Source organism: Xyrauchen texanus, chromosome 4, assembly GCF_025860055.1.
Source record: "Xyrauchen texanus isolate HMW12.3.18 chromosome 4, RBS_HiC_50CHRs, whole genome shotgun sequence".
NCBI lineage: Eukaryota > Metazoa > Chordata > Actinopteri > Cypriniformes > Catostomidae > Xyrauchen > Xyrauchen texanus.
In genome coordinates this window covers 5,103,223-5,127,035 of record NC_068279.1, presented here as the reverse complement: position 1 = coordinate 5,127,035, position 23,813 = coordinate 5,103,223, and the positions used below count along the sequence as shown (strand labels likewise).

The window sequence follows — 23,813 nt, the reverse complement described above, 5'->3', positions numbered from 1 at the left end:
TATTGTTACCATATACAACCTTATTGTAAAGTGTTTATAATTGGACATTTTGAAACTGTATTGATTTAAGTCTGTTGTTTAAGTAAAGGCCTATTATGCAAATGTGCCAAATGATGCAATGTGTAAAATGTTATTATTTAACATAACATAAGTAATAAGTAACACAAGAAGTGTCTTACTGATATAAATTTCAAACTGAACATAATACAGTCTGTTGTACCTCATATGATTTTCCTTGTGTTATTGATTGTTTAGTTTCTATGGCATGAACAATCTTTTGGCAATAAAGCTGGACTAAAAGAATAGAGGACATCTGAAGATGTTTCAACATCGGGTTTTGCAATTCTAAAATGTTGAACATTTGAACATTTTCTTTAGCATTTTCTTCCTATTCACACACACACATAAAGCCACACTGACCCTGGCCTGAACTACACTCTTGAACTTGACCTGACCGACAACCACAATAGAAGATTAATCTAATTTGGCTTTTAAAATAGCCTCAATTAAAAATAGAACAGTCTGTACTGTTACATGTCAACACTCTCATGGCCACATGTCACCCTGCAATATGTACTTTCAAACACTATTTTATTTTAAAGATCCATGCATTTCAATTTCAGAAAACATTTCCAACAAATTTTATTTAGTAATCTTGAATAATATATATATATATATGTACAGGGTTGGGAGTAACGGAATACATGTAACAGGATTACGTATTTAAAATTCAAAATATTAGTAACTGTATTCCACTACAGTTACAATTTAAATCATTGGTAATTAGAATACAGTTACATTCAAAAAGTAATTAGATTACTGAAGAGATTACTTTGCATTTTATTGTCATTTGTTTCATTTAATATTTAGTCTTTTCAGATGGAAAACATTTATACATATAATGATATGATCCAAAGTGCATTTGAACAGCGGTGAAACACTTTCTTATGATGTGTTACATTCATACGAGCAGACAGAGAAGTAAGTTTGAAGTAAGTTTGGAGCAGAAGAAATAGAAATAAACCTTGTGTAAAAAAAATGCTATTTCTAGCCATTTTACATGCACATGTTACCAGGCATGATCATATCCTTTTATCAAGAAAAATCACATTGGATTTCTTTTTTTTTTTCTAATAAGATCTTTGATATTAGGGTAAAAATCATATTCTTGATAATAATTTTTGTATTTTTTCCCTGTAAAAATATCTAAAAATCCTTAAAACAAGATCAATTTGTTTTATCTTGTTTTAGAAACAACACTGCATAAGATATTTCGGTTTTTAGGAGAATGTATTTTTAACATGTATTGTGTCTTACTGTACTGGCAGAGTTTTTATAGTCAAAACAAGTGAAAAAAATCTACCAGTGCTGCAGAAGTAATCCAAAGTATTTAGATTACATTACTGACCTTGAGTAATCTAACAGAATATGTTACAAATTACATTTTACAGCATGTATTCTGTAATCTGTAGTGGAATACATTTCAAAAGTATCCCTCCCAAACCTATATATCTCTATCTCTATCTATCTATCTATATATATATATATATATATATATATATATATATATATATATATATATATATATATATATATATATATATATTATTATTTTTTTTTTTCATTTTTATTATTTTTTTTATATATATTCTGCCTAAGATCTCCTTTTGCATTACACAGAAGAAAGTCATACTGGTTTTGCACCACATAAGGATAAGTAAATTATGACACTATAACGCACTTCCACTCCAGACCTGTAGGGGCTGCAGTGTTATTTAAGCGTCACTTCTCGCAGCGCTCTTGCTCGTTCCTGACCCCTGCAGACTGACTGCTCGTATAAAGGCTGGAGAATGGTTCCTCCGGTGCAAGTGTCGCCGCTGATTAAGGTTTGTGAATATAAATCAGGCATTCTAAACAATGTATGAATTTGTTTAAATCGCTTTCTGAAGTCACAGCTGAACGTCACGCATTGCGTGCATGATGAAAGTCAAGATTTTCCCGCCTCTATGAATTAAGATAGAAACGTTTAAATGTTAGTAATGTTTGTTTTGACTTTCAGACAGCGAGATGGTCTGCATTGATCGCTGGAATCATCTATGGAAAGCGACGATATGGTAAGAAACCTGCAAAAAGTCCATTTAAAACATAAATAAAATCGGTCCCCCTTAATGTAAGCGAATTATATGTAATTGAATGTATTTTAATTGCTTAAAGCCGTATTACAGATGTTACAGTAGGGTCAGAGTCACAAGAAGTCGAGCTCATTTACAGTATTATACTGTATGTTTTAAATCCTCACAGACATTTATTTATTTATTTATTTATTATAGGTAAATAGCCTAGAAACAACCCATTTGTTTTTTTTTTTTAATTTGTTTTTTCAGCTTTAGGGCGCATTTAGCTTGTTTCAGCAGGACTAAATTGCAAATTGGGTTTACTTTAAAGGAGTAGTCCACCCAAAAATGATCATTCTCTCATTTATTGATTTATTCACCAAGTTTTATGACTTTCTGTCTTACATGGAACATACACAAAGATATTTGAATGGAGATATGATGTACGTTTGTTCATACAATGCAAGTGGACTGTGAACAAAACTTTGACGCTCCAAAAAGCATATAAAAGTAGTGTAAAGGTAATCCAGAAGACTCCACTGGTTAAATCCAGATCTTTTGAAGCGATCCAGTCGGTTAAAGCACGCTATACACCGTAGGATTGTTACTTGTCATACTGTACGATATGAACACATTGAGATCGCCATGGCACACTGTGCGACATTATGTCAGACTGTACATTGGTGGGCCCAATGGTCCCAATCAGTGAACATGATCAGTAATACAACAGAAGTATATAGATCGTTAATAATGAATAGAAGCGAAACGGTGAGATTTGCCCGGAGGAGCGTTTTTTCTTTCAGAAAGTCAGTGCATCAGCATTTCTGTTGCTCCAGTACCACTCCATCTCCTGACAAATATGCCTTTAATAAGACATCCTGATCACAAATACACAAAATTACAGATGTTGAGAATGAATGCCAGTGGGGGAGTTAGCCTACGGTAATAATTATCTACCACAAGCAAAGTTCTGTACTCATTGGGAAAACAAAAAAGGTGAGTTATAGTACGTCTCTTCTTTTAGATTACATTTACATTCATGCATTTGGCAGATGCTTTTATCCAAAGCGACTTACAGTGCACTTATTACAGGGACATTACAGGGAAATTTGTCTCAGACGGCAGAATCATGGCCAAAATCGTACAGTTTTAGGGTGAGAACAGACCAAAAATCTCCCTTTTTCCCCTCTCACTATAAACCTTGAAATCATCAGTCTCTTTGGCGATCATGATTTCAAGCTTGATTACACTTCCTATAGCGCCATCTAGCGCTCACATATGCGTCAAGCACTAGGAAGTGTAATCCAGCCTCATCATGAGCGTGCCTAGAGAATACAGTGGGAAGATGTACAGAGATAAAGGAATAATACTTTGATTTGTTCACACTCTAAATTGATCATATCGCTTCAGAAGATATAGATTAAACCACTGGAGTTTTATGGATTACTTTTATGCTGCCTTTTATGTCCTTTTTGGAGCTTCATACTTTTGGTCACCATTCACGTGCATAGTATGGACAAACACATTATATCTCAAAATATATTTGTTTGAGTTCTGCAGAAGGAAGTAATATGAGCTTAAGATGATAGAAGGGTGAGTAGTAAAGTAGTAGTAAAAATCTTTACTAAGTGTAATTGTTTTTCAAAATTTACACAACAGTTTAATTTAATCATAACTATATGTTTACACAAATAACATTGCAATTAAATTCCATTAAAATATTTTTCGTTATCTTCAGCTCATCTGAAGCCCATTGCAGAGGAGGAGAGGAGGATTGAAGAGGAGGAGAAGAAGGTCAGAGAGGAAAAGGAACGCATCGCTAAACAGCTCGCAGAAGGTACGTTTTCCTCTTTTCCCTTAGAAGGGAAAGTTCAAAGAATATGAAAATTCTTATGTTGTTCCAAACCCACATGACTCTCTCTTCCATGGATCTCAAAGGAGATGTTAGGCAGACTGTTGTACTCATTCTCTTTCATTGTACGGATGAATAGATGCAATAAAAGTGAATAGTGACCAAGACTTGCATTCTGCCTAACATCTCCCTTTGTAATCCGTTGAAAAGAAAAAAATCATACAAAATGATGACAAATATTTAATTTGTGTGTAGGGCTGAAACGATTATAGTCAACGTTTTTGTTGACAATTTTTTGTCGTCAATAACATTCATTGTCGAGTAGTCGTTTGATCTCATTTAACGTAACATGAGATCACGTTAAACTCTAATGATGACGCACAAGAGCAGCACTGCAGTTCTTCAGTGTTGCGCGAAGAGGAAGAATTACACCGCTCTCACAGTCCAGATGCACTCTAAACAGCTTCAGGTGATGTAGAGCGCCAAGTACAAGGGAATTATACAAAAATACCAAATAAGTGGAGTCTGAGCTCTTTATAGGAAACACCCCGGTGTTGCATCTTAAATGCAGTTTTAATGTGTTATATCTTTATTAAAGTTCAAATAATATGGAAGCAGGTCATATCATTAACTACAAACTCTGAATCTGGCATTTCTCTGTGCAGTCAGAGCCTCTTCTATGAGTTGTGTGAATGTCCCGATCTAAGGGGGAGAGATTGAAACTGCACCCGGCTGATGAACACTTGTCACGGGGAGGCTCGTCCCTCGAGTGCGCACGCTTGCTGCAGCTAGATTATAACATGATGACTGGAGATTTACTGAATCATAAAATGTGTCACTGTGCATTTCTATCATATCATATGAAGAAAACTGGCAATACGCAGCTTTATTAATATGAGAGTTTGTTTTTTTGTGAGTTAAAGATGGATTGAAGTGATCAGAAAGGTGAGAGAGTCTTCATCCCGTTATACACTGCAACAAAATATGTTTTTTATTTGTTTTTGTTTTGGCTTGTTTTCCAATACAAATATTTAAAACGATACATTCTCTTAAAGCAAGTCTAAATATCATATTTGTTGCTTCTCAATTAAATGTATCTTGTTTTAATGATTTTTAGACATTTTAAAATGGAAAACAAGACAAAAACACTAAGTTTTTTTTGCAGTGAATTTCTTTACCGAATTAAACTCAAGGATTGTTTCCCCCTTTTAAAAGATTATTTTTTTTCCCACTTTATTGATGCAAGCACGTTTAATACAACCGTTTAAGTCAGGACACAAGTAGAATAATCGGTTAAGAGCAAACGATTAATCGCAGAATAGTCGAATGATTGTTAGATTAATCTTTTATCAAAATAATCGTTAGTTGCAGCCCTATTTGTGTGTGAAATAACCCTTTAATGGTAGCTTTTGAATTTTCTATTCTTCAATTAGCAATTTTTTTTTATCGACTAATTTTTTAATTTGATGTAACTAACTCCAAATTTCTTTTGTTCAACAGCAAATGAGGACACAATCCTGAAGTGAGCAGCCCAAAATGAAGCCTGTATTGTTTCCATTGTAAATCTGAATTAAGACTTGTTTTCTGCCATTTTGCTTTTACAATGCCTTTTCCACAAACTACACTGTTTTCCTGTGACCTATCATGCCAGACTTGTCTCAATACCTCATTTTGTGAAATAATTTGTCAATGCATGCAAATATTAATATGACATTGATCTCTGATACTGGTTTGTTCTTTAATCAGTAATGATAAAATGTTTCAATATGATACTAACAAAGTATATTTAATGTAAAAATAAAACAAAACATTGAATCAAAGTTAAGATTGACAAACATTTATTAATGTACCATATTTTCATAATTTTTTTATATAATGTAAACAACTGGATTGTTCAGATCCTTCAAAATGTGATCGTGTGGGCTGAGACAGAAAATGTTCACAGAGCAGCATTTACAATTAAAATGGTTCCCATAATCGCATGAAGAAAACTGTAAAATCTCAAATTGTTGCAACTCAAAAATAATTCATACAGGCCAAGCTAGATTCGTAATCCAGGATTAAACATTCAAAACCTTTCCTTAGCTTGGGATGGCTTTACCTACAGATCATTTGATGCATATAGAGCACAACAGTGCCCGCCCACTTTTTCAGCCATCTTGGTTCCGTAAGTTTCTTTCCATTTGATTATAATCCTTCATAGTGTTCTAAGCCATGAACCGAACCAACCAGCTCAGAGGTGAATCACAACATTACAAACTTAATTTTGAAGCAAAAAAAACTATTTGAAAGTCATATGAAAAGACAAATAGTAATAATAATAAAGACAAATACATTCGCGGTATTCAAAGTGCTTTACACTGCGTCTCATTCATCCATTTATACACCCATTCACACACCAATGAGGGCAGAGCTGCCATGCAAGGCGCTAGCCTGCCATTGGGAGAAACTTGGGGTTCAGTGTCTTGCCCAAGGACACTTCGGCGTGTGGGCTGGGAATCGAACCACCAACCCTGCGATTTGTGGCCAACCCACTCTACCACCTGAGCCACAGCCGCCCCTGGAACAAGACTATGTCCTTAATAGCATGTAAAAACAAAATTAACTGTAGTTGGTCACTTTGTGTCAGTCAAACAATCACTTGTCTAACTGGGAGTTGTTTTGGCTAAAACACGCTGCAGAGTGGCCAAAATGAATGCCAATAATCAAAACTCTGGCTCTGCAAGAATGCTAGTTCTTCTAATACTTCTCTGTGACAGAATATTCCCCCTTTCTTCCCCAGTAATCGACGGCTCGCACTCTATAGTAACCATTCACGTCCAGACTCTCTGTAGAGGGAAAAATGCAGATGTATATCAATATATGCACCGGTGTTTAAAGTCAATAATTCAGATTCTATCTGAAGTCATACCTGGTGAATAAGTGAAGTGTGTAAACATTGTGTCTCTGTGATTAATCCTCTCGAAAGCGCTATTGTCTTTGGAAAACTCCACTTCGTATGTCTTTATACACCTAAAAATGGCATCCATTACATCCAGTTACGTTCCTTATTTAGGGCCGTTAATTAAAGAGCTAGCTTTTTGTAAATGCTTTTATAGTTCTTACTTTGTGCCGATGCAATGATCCTTCCAAACAATCAAAACTTGGTCTTTAGTGATAGTGATGAAACGAACCCCATTCACCTGTGGAATAACAACTGAAATATTACAACCAAAGGATAATTATAAACATTACACACCACAGAAGAAATAACACTCAAAACCTCTAATGTTATTTCACAGTCTGGAAGGAATAACATATACCTGGAATGTAAACATCTGAAATTAATTTCCTGTGCAGGCCAACAAGCGTTTAAGAATTTTTTGTGTGTAGAAGAACAGCAGGTGCTATAAATTCACCACATATTGCCTTACATTTTTGCTTCTTTAAAGTACATTTTGTTACTTGTTATTCAAATTGTCACTTACCTGGTCGGGCACTTCTTTAGACTGTGCGCACATATGTATGAGCAGCACTGAGGGCACAGGAAGACTTGTCTTGAGCATCAAAGAGCCATCAGAGGGGACTGGAAGGGGTCCAACAGTCTGTGGATCCTAAAACGTATATGCATTTAAGGGACATATATAATTAAAAACAGGATTTTTCTTGAACCTTTGAAATGACAACCATGTATGACCATCCATGTTTACACATCTACAGCAAAAACAGCCTATTTAATTCTTAGTGTCAAAAAGGTTGTGTAGAACTAAATTATGACATCATAAGTGGACTTCAGGAAATAGAATAAAAAGGCAACAGAAGAGCAAAATATGTCCCATTTAAAGGGATAGTTCACCTAATAGTACAAATTCTCTCGTAATTTACTCACCCTCATGCCATCCCAGATGTGTATGACTTTCTATCTTCTGCAGAACACAAATGAAGATTATCAGATTTATTTTACTGTAAATCTACACTTTCACAATTAGCCACATACTCGTTGGGGCTGGTCAAAGGTGGAGATTTATAGTAAAAAAGGACTTGAATATTGATCTGTTTCTCAACTAAACCTATCATATTGCTTCTGATTATATGGATTAAACCACTGGAGTAATATGGATAACTTTTATGCTGCCTTTATGTCCTTTTTGGACCTTCTGAGTTCTGGTCACCATTCACTTGCATTGTGAGAACCAATAGAGCTGAAATATTCTTCCTAAAATCTTTGTGTTCTGCACATCTGGGATGGCATTAAATGATGAGAGAATTGTAATTTTTGGGTGAACTATCCCTTTAAGTTCTATAAAAGTTCTTGTTTGTGTTTTCGTTTTTGAGGAGTGTGTGTGTGTGTGTGTGTTGAACCTCTTGGCTCCGTAGCTGTGTGAACTGTTGTACAGTGGGGTAGTCTGGTCGGCCCATGTTTTCCCACAGCTTAAATGGGTTTGTCACATTATTATCCATGTAGTGTGTCACATACATTAGTCCTAAAAACACAAACAGCATATAAGTGTAAATACAAGAAAATTTTTGAGTTTCCGCAAAGATGACAGAATTCTTAATAAGATGCTTTTATATGAATAAAGCTCAAGGTGAACAGCAGGAAATAAGTTCCATATTCATGCTTACGAGGTAATGTAGCATTTCATTCTTCAGGGTTTCAACACCTTTTGACCACTGACTATACATGACTTTTTAAGTAGTTTGCTATTATTGGATGATCTTTTTTTATTTAATCATTTTGTAGACATTAAACTAGCGGTTGACAGATTTTTCTGATAGTAAGCTGGTAGAAAAGGCTGATTAAAATGTTTACAAATCGATTTATTGAATACAAGAACAATTCTGTCATTCCTTACAGTGACAGGCACATACACAGAGGCAACACGAGTCCAAAGTTAATAAAATACCAAAAGCAATTTATTGTACAACCAAAATCCCAATATTAGCCTGAATTTTTTTTTGATTTGGCGCATACAGGACCTTTAGCTATGAACAAGACCATAATACAATGTGGACTCTTATTTTGAAATATTTGTGCTCCCAGCTCACACAAACACATAAGGGAAACGAAGCACACAATTTTACAGTCATCTACAATGTACTGCAAAATAAACACTATAAAGTAAACATTGTCATAAGCTACTAAATACTGTATGTGTGTAACCGGTCCTGCTTCACCCGCTCCGAGTGAGATTCGAACCGGTGTCAGCCATCGTGGGAGACGAGCGCGCTAACGAGTAGGCTAAAGGCTACAGCCTACAATGTCAGTTGCTAGTGCACATCTTGATGCCAGGGGCGTGAGGATTTCACACAGCTGGCTCCCATTACCAGTAACTCATCAACAGAAGATCTTCATGCATCAATAGTAGAAGCCATGTGTCACAACAAACTCACGTATTGTTTTATTTCACTTCTAAAGACCACTGATATACTGATGAACCAATGAGTTATAACGGAACAACTCTCTAACACTAAGGAACGGAGGAATAATAATAATAATAAAAAAGTCAATATCGGAAATGAGAAGTTTTAGAGCAAAGCATAACAATTAGAATGTATGAAAGGATTTTTAATAGGATTTTTTAAAAATATATACATCTCTGGAAAAAATGAAGAGACCACAGCAAGATTTATCAGTTTCTCTGGCCCACCGGATCCAGACCCTGTCATGGCCAGCCCAATCTCCAGACCTGAACCCCATTGAAAACCTCTGGAATGTGATCAAGAGGAAGATGGATGGTCACAAGCCATCAAATAAAGCCGAGCTGCTTGAATTTTTGCGCCAGGAGTGGCATAAAGTCTCCCAATAACGTGAAAGACTGGTAGAGAGTATGCCATGACGCATGAAAGCTGTGATTGAAAATCAGTTTTATTCTACCACATATTGATTTCTGAACTCTTCCCAAATTCAACATTTGTATTGTGTTGTTTATAAATGAATATGGACTTGTTTTCTTTGCATTAGTCGAGGTCTGAAAACACGGCACCTTTTTGGTTATTTTGACCAGTTGTCATTTTCTGCAAATAAATGCTCTAAATGACAATATTTTTATTTGGAATTTGGGAGAAATGTTGTCAGTAGTTTATAGAATAAAACAAAAATGTTCACTGTATTCAAACACATACCTATAAATAGTAAATCCAGAGAATCTGATCATTTTGCAGAGGTCTAAAATGTATTTCATGATATTTCCAGGTTTTCTGTGAGAAATTATTTAAAGATCTGTACAAATGAGCAGTCAACAGTCACAAACTAAAGAAATAACTAGAACCCAGGGGCCGGATTCACGAAAATGTTCTTAAGAAAACAATTAAGAAAGTTCTTAGGATAAACTATAAGAAGTTTGTAAGATCATTCCTTAGTGCAATTCTTGAAAAATTCTTAAGAACATCTTCATTTTATTTGAAAAAAGAATATAAAGACAGACTTTGACATTGTCTGATCAGCCTGCTCGTGGAGTTGCCTTGTAAACTAAATTGTAACAATAAATGTAACTTTTAACTTTTAATTTTTTTTAATAGCAAGCACCTCGCAAAAATTTTTTTGAATGTAAAGTGCATAAGATGTGTTAGTTTAACGACATTAACCGTCATAGGAGAATTTACTTGCTGCTATCCATCTGATCACTTATAATTTGACATGGAGGAAAAGTAAAGAAACAAAACCTTTAGTAGACAAGAGGTTATTCCTGAGGAAGTTACTGCAAGGAAAAAGTTCTTGGGATGCTTGACAATAATATCATGTTGGAAATTAAGAGGGGGGTAAATGGGAAAGGGTGGCACAGGCTGTCTCCGCTGTGCCCAACTCTGATAGAGATGTGGATGTGGGAGAAAAAGAAAGTCTCAGCTTTCTAATGTTATAATTCTTATGTTTCTATGAACTCTAAAGATGGCAGAGAGAGCGCTATATGCAGCACATCCGTTTGAATCATCACGATTGATCACCAGATTAAGAAACTTCAAAACAACATTTAATGTTTGAATTTGGTGATGACATTTACATCATTTACAAGCTGAAAATAAACATATAATTAAACACAAAACAGTCAGAAACGTGTTTTGGTCTAAAATGTGTGGTGGTGTAGTGGGCTAAAGCACATAACTGGAAATCAGAAGGTTGCTGGTTCGATCCCCACAGCCACCACCATTGTGTCCTTGAGCAAGGCACTTAACTCCAGGTTGCTCCAGGGGGGATTGTCCCTGTAATAAGGGCTCTGTAAGTCGCTTTGGATAAAAGCATCTGTCAAATGCGTAAATGTAAAATCACATTTCTACATAAACAGGCCATTGCGACTTCAGACTCAACATGAAAAACCCAGTAAATTCATTAAACATCTTACTTTTTAGAATTGAATCCAACTGGGAAGTTATCCCAACTTTAAGATGTTTTTTACCACGATTTTTAAGGATTATAACTTCTTTTTCTTTGAGAATTTGAATGCATCTTAAGTGTTTTCTTAAGAACAATCTTGAGAAAAAAGATAAGAACTTTCTTAAGATGTTTTTTCGGGAATACAAAATATTTGTAACTTTTTTCTTAAGCTAGAAACCAAGAAGAAAATGGTAGTTAAGTAGAAATTTCTTCTTAAGAACGTTTTGTGAATCCGGCCCCTGATTCTTATCTTTAATTAATTTTTTGTCACTAGTAGTGTCATATGTGGTTCCTGACCCCTGTGTTGCGGTATTCCACTGAGGCGCAGAGTGATGATGTCACTGGTGGAAAAGGTCTGGTTATCTCTGCTGTTATATAACAGGACTGTGGTCTGCCAGCTATCAGCTGTGTACGGCACCTGAGGGACATGAACGCTGGCCAGCACACCTACTGAAGTGTTCACTCCAGAACCATCAGTCAAGACTTCTGCATGCACCTGAGTCTCACCTGAACAAAAAGAAATAAAAAGAAAACCATATAGTAAAGTGTGTCAAGACAAATTTTAAGTTGGCTTAAAGCCTTGTCTGAAAATTTAAACTAGTTTTAAAAGTTTTATATTTGATGGTTATACAGACATTAAAGTGAGAAACAGTTAGCAAGCTGAATAGATAGATAGTCAGATAACCGATATCTTCATCGATCAGCCACAACATTAAAACCACCTGCCTAATATTGTATAGGTCCCCCTCGTGCCACCAAAACAGTGCCATTCTGCATTTCAGAATAGCATTCAGAGATGATATTCTTCTCACCACAATTGTACAGATCTGAGTTATGGTAGACTTTATCAGTTCAAACCAGTCTGGCCATTCTCTGTTGACCGCTCTCATCAACAAGGCGTTTCCTTCCACAGAACTGCCGCTCACTGGATGTTTTTTGTTTTTGGCACCATTCTGAGTAAATTCTAGAGACTGTTGTGCGTGAAAATCTCAGGAGATCAGCAGTTACAGAAATGCTCAAACCAGCCCGTCTGGAACCAACAATCATCCATGCAATTATCTAATCAGCCAATCGTGTGGCAGCAGTGCAGTGCATAAAATCATGCAGATATGGGTCAGGAGCTTCAGTTAATGTTCACATCAACCATCAGAATTGGGAAAGAAATCCGATCATAGTGATTTGAACCGTGGCATGATTGTTGGTGCCAGACGGGCATAAAATGTAATTCCGATCAGTTAGCAAAAACATAGTACACTATTCCAGAACAGTCTGATGGTCTATGCCGAGTTTGGTGGATGCAGCTTCAAAGCTATAGGAGACATTAGTGGAAGTCCGAAATCTTGGTCTCAGTTTAGCAGTTTTGAAAAAAAGGTTTGTATAATTAATAACAGTGCATTGGCTTCGTCAAGCCAACCTAATGAGAAAATTACAAATTTACATTAGTACTGTTGTCGTAAAAAGTACCATGTTAATACCATACCTTGTTTTGAACATGTACTATGCTTGCTTTTTTTATTGTCATGTATCATGGTATTCTTATAGTATTCTAATTGACATGAAACTCATGCAGTGCCCAAAACATTTAAACTTTGAAATGATTTAAACAATGACCACATATTACCTAAAAGTGCCAAAAGGCCCATCACAGTCAGGACTGGTTTCCTTAATAACTGCACATGCGGCGGGTTTGTGTTGTTAATCTGGAATCGAGCGGTGAGAGTGCGCTGGGTAAACGGGTGCGGGTGGTAACTAAGGAAAGCATTGTCGTTGCTAAGAAGCGTGTAGTTGATTGTATTGTTTTGGTCAGCAATGAGCAGGTTCTGATGCTGTGAGATCACCTAAAACACAACAGAGAGGAAAACAATCACTCAAATATCACACCAAATCTATCTCAATGAATTATCAAGATATATATGTATATAACTTGTGTATGGTGCTCAGATTACTTTGTGGAAATCAGAGTTTTGTTGTTTTTAGTCTATGTATATTATCTTTGAAGCAACTATTAGCTAGTGTACTTCTAATAGTTGACTAAACAAAAACTTTTAAGCGTTTAAAATTAGGGATGTGCACGGTAACCACTTGTTATATTCGGTTAACTGCGAGGATTAAAGAACGGTTATTCGGTAATTTGTCTGGACGTTTATTCCAAACGCTACTCACATTAGCAGGTAATACAGTTATGAGACTAAATTGCACAATACATAGATCTTCAAATGCTAAAATCACTCACATTAAATTCAATAAAAAAATAATAATATAACGGTTACTGCCTGTAAGAAACACAGTATTCTTAACCAACGGAAAATACATCAAATACTAAACCTGAGCCTGCACGAGACTCTGAAAAAAGAGTGAGATGCGGCGCAACGGTCAAAGACGTCCATCCAGATTTTTTTTAGATAGAAAAACAATTGCAAAAACAGCACAGTTGCACACAACAACACGTGTGAACAGTCCCTAACTTTCCCTATACTTGAAAAACTGACCAGAACGGATCGGGATAAGGACCTCTACTGCACGTGTAATATGACAATTTTCCACTGCACGTTACGGTTCGACTCGACTCTACTCGCTGTACTTTTCTGAGCTTGCATTTCCACTGCAGTTTAGTGCCCCTCAACGTGGGTGGGATTATAGGCTGATCGTCATAGTTGCGAAGCCTCTACTGCCGTGACATCATCTTAAACACGACACAAACTGACCAAAACAATAACATGACCGCTAGCTGTTAGCGGATGGTACAAAACATACCATCCTCCATCGTGTATCAATGCCAGGCCAGGGCACTCTCCCTCCCATTGCTTGCTGGTCTAGATAGCGTCCATTTGGTCAAACCACTTCCACTTTTCCTTGATGGTTCTGTAGTCACTTAAAAAATTTTTTTTTTTACTTTTCCCTACACTGTTGGTAGGTCTGATGGTAGCCGTGTACGGCCAACAGCTGAGACACTTCCTGAGAGACTTTTTCTTTTAGCTCATTGCTAATGAGTGGATCGTTTGCACCTCGTTTATTGACCACCCCGTGGTTTTGCGCACAGCCATTTCACAATTCGAAAGGCGCATCAACAAATGATACTGCTATCGCTGTAGCTAACTTTAAAACTAGCGGGTTGATGTCGTGTGAAATCCAGTGACGCTGGTAGTGACGATTCTCCCTGACCAATCAGTGATCCGCAGGATTTTGACGTCACATTTAGTATCGGCTCGGCTCGCTTGGAAACTCGACCGAGGTGGTACTAAAACAAGTATCAGGTACTATCCACAGTGAAAAACCCCCAAAAAGCGAGCAGAGTCGAGTTGAGTCAAGTTGTACCGTGCAGTGGAAAAGCCCCTATAGTGATTCTGGTATTCGAATCCAGGCGCGTCGAACGGTTAACTGATCTATCCGTGCACATCTCTATTTAAAATGTACAGTCTTTCTCTTCTAAGAAAGCAATCCAAAAATATTGAGGACTCATCGTGCACACAGGTGCGTGCTAATTGTTTTAATTCAATAAAATGCTCTCTAGAATGTCCCTCAACCTAATACCATCTGCATCTAGTAAGAACATTTACATCTATGCATTTGGCAGACGCTTTTATCCAAAGTGACTTACAGTGCCCTTATTACAGGGACAATCCCCCTGGAGCAACCTGGAGTTAAGTGCCTTGCTCAAGGACACAATGGTGGCAGCTTGAACCCCCGACCTTCTGGTCAGTAACCCTGAGCCTCAACCACTGAGCTACCACTGCCCACCAAATCAAGGTTTTACCAGGCTGTGATGTTAACTAAAGGCTATTGGTCATTTAAAAATAATCCCACCCCAATTTCCTGTTTCAAAAGGGAACAGTTCAACAAATGAAAGAAAATTTTGATTATCACACCACTTCATGGGTCTTTAAAGTAATTTACACTAGAGGAACATTTTCTGGGATTTTTTCTGGTTTGGATATGGGCTGACTTGATTGGTTGATAGAAAAGCTGTTCCAGGACCAATCAAGAATGCTGATGTGTACATGACATTATTATTATGTATTACTGATTACAAAAATCCCAGGTGATGACATTAGATCTTTGAGTGAGCAGAGCACTCTTTCTTTACCTTAACCACCATGGCTGCATAGGTGACATCTGCTCTCCAGGTGAGCGGTTTATTCCAGCCAACCAGTGGATCTGCCTCATCATTGTAGATCGGCACAGACCGAAAATGAGGAAACCGCTGCTGGATCTCCTGCACTGTGGCTACTTCCTGCTGCAGGATCGGTAATGTGCTTCCCCCTCCCTCAATGAAACAAAGTATAACAAAAACAAGCACTTTACCATGGACGAAAACCTCCAAATCTACATCCCTGTGTCGTCATGTCTTATTTTCCACATTGGGAGCAAATAATGAAAACAAACAACATTACCAATAATGATACTACAATTCAAATATAACATTATTAATCAAATTATACTATATATCTAACAGAGTATTAATTAATACAAATAATTAATTTAGCTATTAATTGGCGCATTTATCCAAAGTGCTGGGTGAAGATTACTTCTGAATTGTTATCTGGTACTGATTACAAATTACAAGACTAAAATTGCAATCAGTAACGCAATCTCTTCAATTATATTTTTTTTAGGTAATCTATTCTGATTGATTTTGGATTACTTTTAGAGTACCTCTGACCTAAACCTTATTTATTGGATGTCCCATGCATTTATATAAGACAATCTTTACTATTTTGACATAATGTTACTTAAATGCATTTAAGAAAAATATGAGATTTGATTTGAATTTTGTGTTGTACTCGCTTCACTATTTGTCCAGTACTGATTGCAGGCACGTCGTTAGACATGGGCATCCGGGGCTTCAGCCCCGGAAGTTTTTTTTATAGCCCCGGATCTCAAAAAATTGAATTTATTGATAATTATTATTATTTTTTAATAATTTTGTATTTATTTAAAAAATGTATCGGGTCTTTTAATCTATCCTTCGAATCATGTATTAAAGACGATTAAAATGTGTTCAAGCAGATCAAAGTTACTATGGTTACAGAATGCTTGTATTTAGAGTGCGCACCAGAGGAGAGAGCCTGAAAGAGTCATCGGTTAACTTACAGCTTTAGGGCTTGACTGTCATTGTTGTTTGTGGCTTCTGGTGGTAGCTATTATGGACATTAGACACTTTTTAAAAAGTAAAATAAGGAGTCATGAACGATACTGAGGGAGGCAAGAAGAGTTATCTACTGGCGCCGTTCCCTCATCATTAAGCTCAGGTCGGTGAAGGCTCTTAAGCAAACCCTGGTCTAACTTACTAGCCCTGTAAGTTACTCACTGTGGTATTAATGCAGAACATGTACTGTATATATAAAGTACGTGGGACCTTACTATTTCGCCTATAGCTAATCCATTTTGTGAGCCATAATCCGTTTCTCGTGAGGAATGTAGATGAAGTAGCCTCTACATCTGATTTGGCGATTGAAACACGATGTGTAAATTAACGTTATTCAGGGATGTAGTGGAGGCTAAACGCACATAAACGCCGTTTACGCACCTCCCAAAATTCGGAAATAGCGTTTACCCACCTCCAAAGTGGGTTTATCCACCTCTAAATTGCGTTTATCCACCTCTAAATAGATAGTTCCTAAGCCATTTTAAATTAAGCTTATGTCGTTTTAGTTTCATATTGTTCATTAATAGTTTCATAGGTTGTTAAACCTAAGACGAAGTCTTTCATAATGCGCTCCATGCGCGTGCATCGATATTGACTACTACCAGCTATATACAGCGTGCTGTGTTGTTGACCAATCAGCAGGAAGCAGCAGACTGCATCAAGATTCATCCGTCACTCACTAGCCCAAACGTCTAATGTAAAAATGGATATCCGGCAATTTTTTAAGCGCCGTCAAGACGGCAGTCCTCCACCTCCTGAGGCCAGCAAACGGCCTCGGCTACAATCCCAAAGTGAGTGAGCTCGGAAAACAGTACTAAACTTCATGTTTTTGAGGTTAATTTGGTTAGATTAATAGATAATTAGATTCATGTCACTGACTCAACAAGTCACCTCTACCTTTTCCCATTATCCAATGTTACAAGTAAAATTCAGGATACATTATTAATTATTTAATATTCATGCATTATTTATTTGTGTTTCTGTGAATAGCTGTTACAGTTCTACAAATAAAGCATTCTATCTTTTTACCTATCATTTAAAATGCTAAAAAAAATGCACCTGAATGCAGGAAATGAAGTGTTTAATGGCCAACATTTCCTGGGGGAGGTCCCCCAGACCCCCCATTTATATTATTATTGCTTATTATTATGTGCCTATGAGTAGAAGTAGTAGTTATCAAAAGCGGGCGGGCGGGGTACTGGGCTAAGCCCCCAATGTATCAAGATCCTAGCCACGCCCCTGACTGAGTGAAATAAAAAAAGACACTTAAAGGGTCATGAAACACAAAAACACATTTAAACTGATATGTATGTTTTGGCCAAGATGGCAGAAAAGGGTGTTTTGAAGTATTCTTATTTAGGAGAGGATTGTTTTCTAGAATGAATAATTAGTGAAGGTCACTGGGTATGATATAGACAGTATTTCATCAGCAGTGTTTGCACAGCAAGTTATGCAGTAACTTGCATAATTATTTGTCATGAGATGGCATTATCTAACGTATCTCACCGGTAGGCTGATTTAGAATGAAAAATGTAAATGATTTTTAATAAGAATTAGGGGAATTAATAAATTATGAACAATTTACTGCCGTTGCCAGATTAATATGTAATTATGTAATCTATTAAAAGTAACTTTAATCTGATTACTAATATTTTATAAAGGAATTCAGTCTAATTACAAGTACTTGCTTTTGTAATCTGTTTACGTAATCCAGATTACATGTAATCCATTACTAACCAGGACTCTGCACAATGCATTACAGAAACAATCCCCTTTAAACCCAAAGTATACTTCGGTCAGATGCGAACTCTGAGAATCCGCGTACAGGACGGGTGACGCAAATCTCGTCATCAGCAGAGCGCTCCAACACTGAATCTGCACGTCTTAAAATGTGCAGAATTTTTTGCACGGATTAAAGGATCCACAAGGTGGAAATACTCACATTTGAGCCATTGATGTCACCAAGAAACGCTAGAAGATGTAATCACCGGTAAATAACAGGAGACCAAAGTAAAAACAACAACAGTCGTAGCACGCATGCGCCGACCGCCTGTGTATGTGACTGTATGCAGACTCTGAGCGTTCGCGCCAAAATCGAAGTATACTTTGTGCTTTACCGTCAACATGAAACTACATTTGAAACCTATTTTAAGTCTGGAATCTGATATATTTCTGAGCACAACGGGACACTCAATGTGATATTTCAGTTTTTCTTTTTTAATAAATGTGCAAAAATGTCAACAATTCTGTGTTTTTCTGTCAATATGGGGTGCTGTGTGTACGATAATGAGGAAAAAAAATGAACTTAAATGATTTTAGCAAATGGTTGCAATATAACAAAGAGTGAAAAATTTAAGGGGGTCTGAATACTTTCCGTACCCACTGTATATACCTTGCTCAGTAATATTCTATTCAAAGCGTTCAGTTCACACTAATGTCTGAAATAGTGCCCCTTGTGGCAGTGATGACAATGCAACATGTACTAGCACTCAATGCACTGAGTTATTGCGGTCTGATACATTTTGGAAAGCAACAACGCACAACATCGCGCTTGTGTAGCTAGAAGTGTCTGCGTTCATGTATGTGTATAGAGTATGTTTCGGCCTTAAAATATTTTAGGAGGCATAAATTAAAATTAATAACATTCAATAAATGTACCTTTTTGTGTAGAGCGATATAGTCTAGCCGGACTCCCGTCTCTCCAGTGAAGTAGTTCGTGCCATTGTAACAGTGCTTTAGCATCTCCCAGCAGTACGGCGAACGAGGGGGAAAGTGACAGGAGTCTCCCGGACCCCCAAACCGCAACAGTGGACTCGCTGCGCGAAGCCCCTCAGAACAGGCATCAAAATAGTTCAGAAACCCTGGAAGAGTGGAGCCAGAAAAATGTGTCTCACCACAATGAGGTGAATGCATTGCCTTTGGCATAACCACAATTCTTCCGATTAAATCTATAAAATGGTTGAAATACACCATATGGCAACAGCTATACACACCTACAGTAGCTAGTGTGTGCAGAACCCAGAGAATAACATTCTGTTATTGTTTCCATCTCAGGGAATATATCTTTTTATAAAATATATAAAATGCTCTCATCATTTACTCACCCTCATGCCAACTTAGACGTCTATAACTTTCATTTATCTGCAGAACACAATTTTTTTAGAAGAATATCTCAGCTCTGTAGGTCCATTCAATGCAAGTGAATGGTGGCCAGAATTTTGAAGCTCCAAAAAGCACATAAATTAGTCATAAATGTAATCCATAAGACTCCAGTGGTTTAATCCATGTCTTCTGAAGTGATCCAGTTGGATTCAGGTGAGAACAGACCAAAATATAACTCTCACTGTACTGACAGCATTCTGCTTGGCCATCATGATGCGCACATGCGTGAGAATCTTGACGTGAGATGGTTACCTTCTAGACACAATCATGATTTCAAGCTCAATTACACTTCCTATAGCGCCATCTAGTGCTCTATGCATGCGTCAAGCACTAGGCAGTGTAATCGAGCTTGAAATCACGATCGTGCCTAGAGACTCCAATGGCAAGATGAACAGTGAAAGTTATATTTTGGTCTGTTTCTCACCCAAAACCAACAGGATCGTTTCAGAAGACATTGATTAAACAACTGGAGTCTTATTGATTACCTTTATGCTAACTTTTTCTCCTTTTTGGAGCTTCAAAGATTCAGTCACTATTCACTTGCATTGAATGGACCTACAGAGCTGAAATATTCTTCTAAAAATCATTTGTGTTCTGCAAAAGAAATAAAGTCATATTTCACAAGGTGAGTAAATTATGAGAATTTAAATTTTTCAACTATATAAGTAAATTTTTACTAAAAAATGTTGCCTAATTTATTACGTATTAAACATTTTATAACAGGAAAATGGTAGTCTGCTGTTTGATGTACCTAACAATAGAGTTGGGTCAAATTCAGAATTTCCGATTATCAAAATACTGATTGTTGTGTTGATTATTATATCTGTTAAATAAATAGTAATTGAACTGCATAGTTTGGGTCCTGTAATTCATTTATAATGCACCAATTAAGAAGCTTCCCGGTATATTTAACAGCATTAGATGAGAGACAATTTCGGTCACACTTTATTTGACAGTGTTGATGCTACTGTGTATTTACATATGTAATTACTGAGTAATAGTAATGAACTACATGTAATTACAATGTATTATTTTGTAGAGTGGCTTGTTCTTACATACTCTTATTGTTATTACTATAGTAATAAATAATAGTAACATATAATATGGGTAACACAGACACTGTAAAATAAAGTGTTACAAGAATTTATGTAAGCAAAATAGATATTATAACCTAAATATACCTCCATCGGAATCAGAATTGAATCATGATTTTGTGAATCGGATTCGAATCAAATCTGAAGATCTGTACATACTCAGTACTACCCAACAATGCCCTTTAGCAGCGTGACCATATTTACAATAACTCTCTTAAATTAATTCTTAAATAAAGACAAAGTATAAAGGAAGTGATATCATATTTCAGAGGAGCTGATAAGGGTTAAACTGTTTTAACTGCTTAAGGGTTTTGATACACACATGTTTTTGCATTCTTGTTTTGGAATATTGGAATGCATCTAGTTAAAATAAATTGAACATACTGTAACTCTACCTTGGATTGACACAGTGATGTTATCAAAGTCGTGATTGTTTGGCTCATTCCACGTCTCAAAGTTCCACTCAGAGACAGAGCCCAGACCGTATTTCCCTGGACACACAGAACAATTAGAACAAACACACAATCAGACTTTGGGCTGGTAGAGCTTAAAGATCTCAGCTGGTAATCATAAGGTTGTAGGTTCAAACCCCACAATATTGTTAATATTATTATTATATATATATATATTTTTTTTTTATCCCCAATTTGGAATGCCCAACTCCCAATGCACTCTTAGTCCTCGTGGTTGCATAGTGACTCGCCTCAATCCTGGTGGCGGAGGACGAATCTCAGTTGCTTCTGTGTCTGACCTCGTCAATCCACGCATCTTATCTTGTGGCTTGTTGAGCGAGTTACCACTGAGACATAGCATGTGTGAGGCTTCACGCTATTCTCCACGGCATCCACGCACAACTCACCACGCGCCCCACTGAGAGCGAGCACCACATTATAGTGACCACTAGGAGGTTAACCCAACGTGACTCTACCCACCCTAGCAACCGGGCCATTTGGTTGCTTAGGAAGCCTGACTGGAGTCACTCAGCACGCCCTGGATTCAAACTTGCGACTCCAGGTGTCATAGTCAGCGTCTTAACTTGCTGAGTTACCCAGCCCCCCACCCCCCCACCCATATTGTTAATATTATTAATTAAACGTCTTCTAAAGTAAGTAAGATTTCAATGTCATACTCACATATGCATCTTTTGGCAATCAAATACACCAAATTCCTCCATTCAGTAACCTGTCTTTTGTCCTCAAAGTTGCCGAAGGCATTGGACACACTGCCCATCAGTTCAAACCCTTTAAAAGAACAGCAACAAGCAATCCTTTTTATCTAAATGCCAGGTTGTATAATTAAAATTAACAACCATGAATCTGTTTTAAGCATAACATACCCGGCTGCAGTCCATTCTGCCACAGAAGGTCAAGCAATTGGTCTAAGTGAGTGAAGTTATAGTGATATTCTCCATTGAAAACCCTACAGTAAAACCAGAGACAAAATCTTAGTACACCATATAAACTTTTAATCTGTTTAACCTATTTGGAGATGAACGACTGTTCGACCGGCAGTGGATTTTCCCAATACGGATAAATAAGGTGGCGGGTAACCAATTAATCAGTTGATTGTTTATCAATTAAATTCATAGAATGGTAAAAAAAATTAAAAAAAATATTTACTTACTATGACGGGCACAGACTTAAGAGGCTACAAGAGTCCAAAATAAATGCGTGTGGGACTTTTAACTATAAACAAAGCCTGAAACACACACCGGGGATTCTGAAATGACAGAGTCAGAGTTACAATGCTCTACAGTATATTAAGTATTAACCAAATTAAGATTTTTATATCCTCTATTCACCAGATGAAGAGTTTTGTGTATATATATTTCACCAGATGAGGTTTAATGAGGAATAAGGTTTCTTATTATTCACGAGATATGAATTTCGAGACATACTGAATGTGCTGATAGGGCACATTTCCATATTGTCCAATTTTTTTTTTTTGCATGGATTTATGATAAGAACAGATAGTTCCAAAAACCAACTATTGGCACTGATTAATATATATATATATATATATATATATGAGAGAGAGAGAGAGAGAGAGAGAGAGAGAGAGAGAGAGAGAGAGAGAGAGAGATTATGTTAAATGAAAACAGCTCTATTAAAAAAAATTAATTTCCGATGATTAATTCACATGTCATGCTTTATAGGGTTAATATTTAATGGAAAAAGGAAACATCTCTGATCTGCAAATGATGTGCTGTACGGTTGGTGTGACTTACTGTGCAGAAACCAGCTCCAGCATCCAGTGTATTCGCACCTGTTGGATTCCTCTGTGTGGCACAGAGCCAATCAATGCCAGGTTTATCTGTTGGTCTATACTGAGATCATACAGGTGTGCGTCGGTGTGGGGCTGTGGGGGACTGCAAACAGAGGAAACAAAAGTCAACATTTTCCATTTATTTACCTCTAAAGCAATCACATTATAGTCACGTTTTCCTGGTAATGTTGGGATAGAATAACTAACTGAAAAAAAGCTAAAAAATGACTATGGTTTTACCATATTTTTGGACATGGTTGCATGGTAATACCATGTTTTAAACATGTAATATGGTACTCTTTGAAGCACCTTTATGTACATGGTACATCCTGTAAATATGGTAATCATTCAGAACCATGGTATATATATCAAAGTACCATGCTATCACCATCTGACAGCATCACAGCACAATGAAACAACTACAGTACATCTTGTATTGAGTTATACTCATTTCTGCATTCTCCTACCAGAATCCAGTGCTTCTCCAAAAGTGCTTTAGGTTTCGGAGTGGCTTGTCAACCTTCACTTGAACTTCCACGGATGAACTGGAGGTAACAGAATGCAGTTTTATAAACAGGACTGCTATAACTACTATCCATCTCAATGAACTGTGTTTACATCTATACATCCTGCTGACGTCACTTATAAACACTCGCATTACGGCATGGGTTTTACGGTTAAACTTAACCAACCACAACACAGTTATCTAAAGTTTAGAGCTCCAGAAGCATTCGGTCACATGTTGTCCCTTCTGTACACAAAGTGAAGGAACTTCCAACAGCCTTAAGAGAAAAAAATTAACTGCATCAACTTTAAACAGCAGTGACGT

At 36.8% G+C, this 23,813-nt stretch overlaps 1 protein-coding gene across 1 annotated transcript; it reads right to left on the bottom strand.

Annotated features, from left to right (window-relative positions):
- Positions 1-5,498: 5,498 nt before the first annotated feature.
- idua (alpha-L-iduronidase) lies at positions 5,499-23,794 on the bottom strand. The gene is made up of 14 exons (XM_052116263.1): positions 23,452-23,794; positions 22,947-23,087; positions 22,056-22,138; positions 21,853-21,960; positions 21,115-21,210; positions 19,122-19,324; positions 15,402-15,581; positions 12,939-13,155; positions 11,615-11,824; positions 8,308-8,429; positions 7,434-7,559; positions 7,072-7,148; positions 6,878-6,978; positions 5,499-6,794 (listed from the first exon to the last, which is right to left on the bottom strand). The coding sequence occupies exons 1-14, from the start codon at positions 23,640-23,642 to the stop codon at positions 6,706-6,708; spliced, it is 1,944 nt and encodes a 647-aa protein (XP_051972223.1). The 5' UTR covers positions 23,643-23,794; the 3' UTR covers positions 5,499-6,705.
- Between the last annotated feature and the right edge of the window lie 19 nt (positions 23,795-23,813).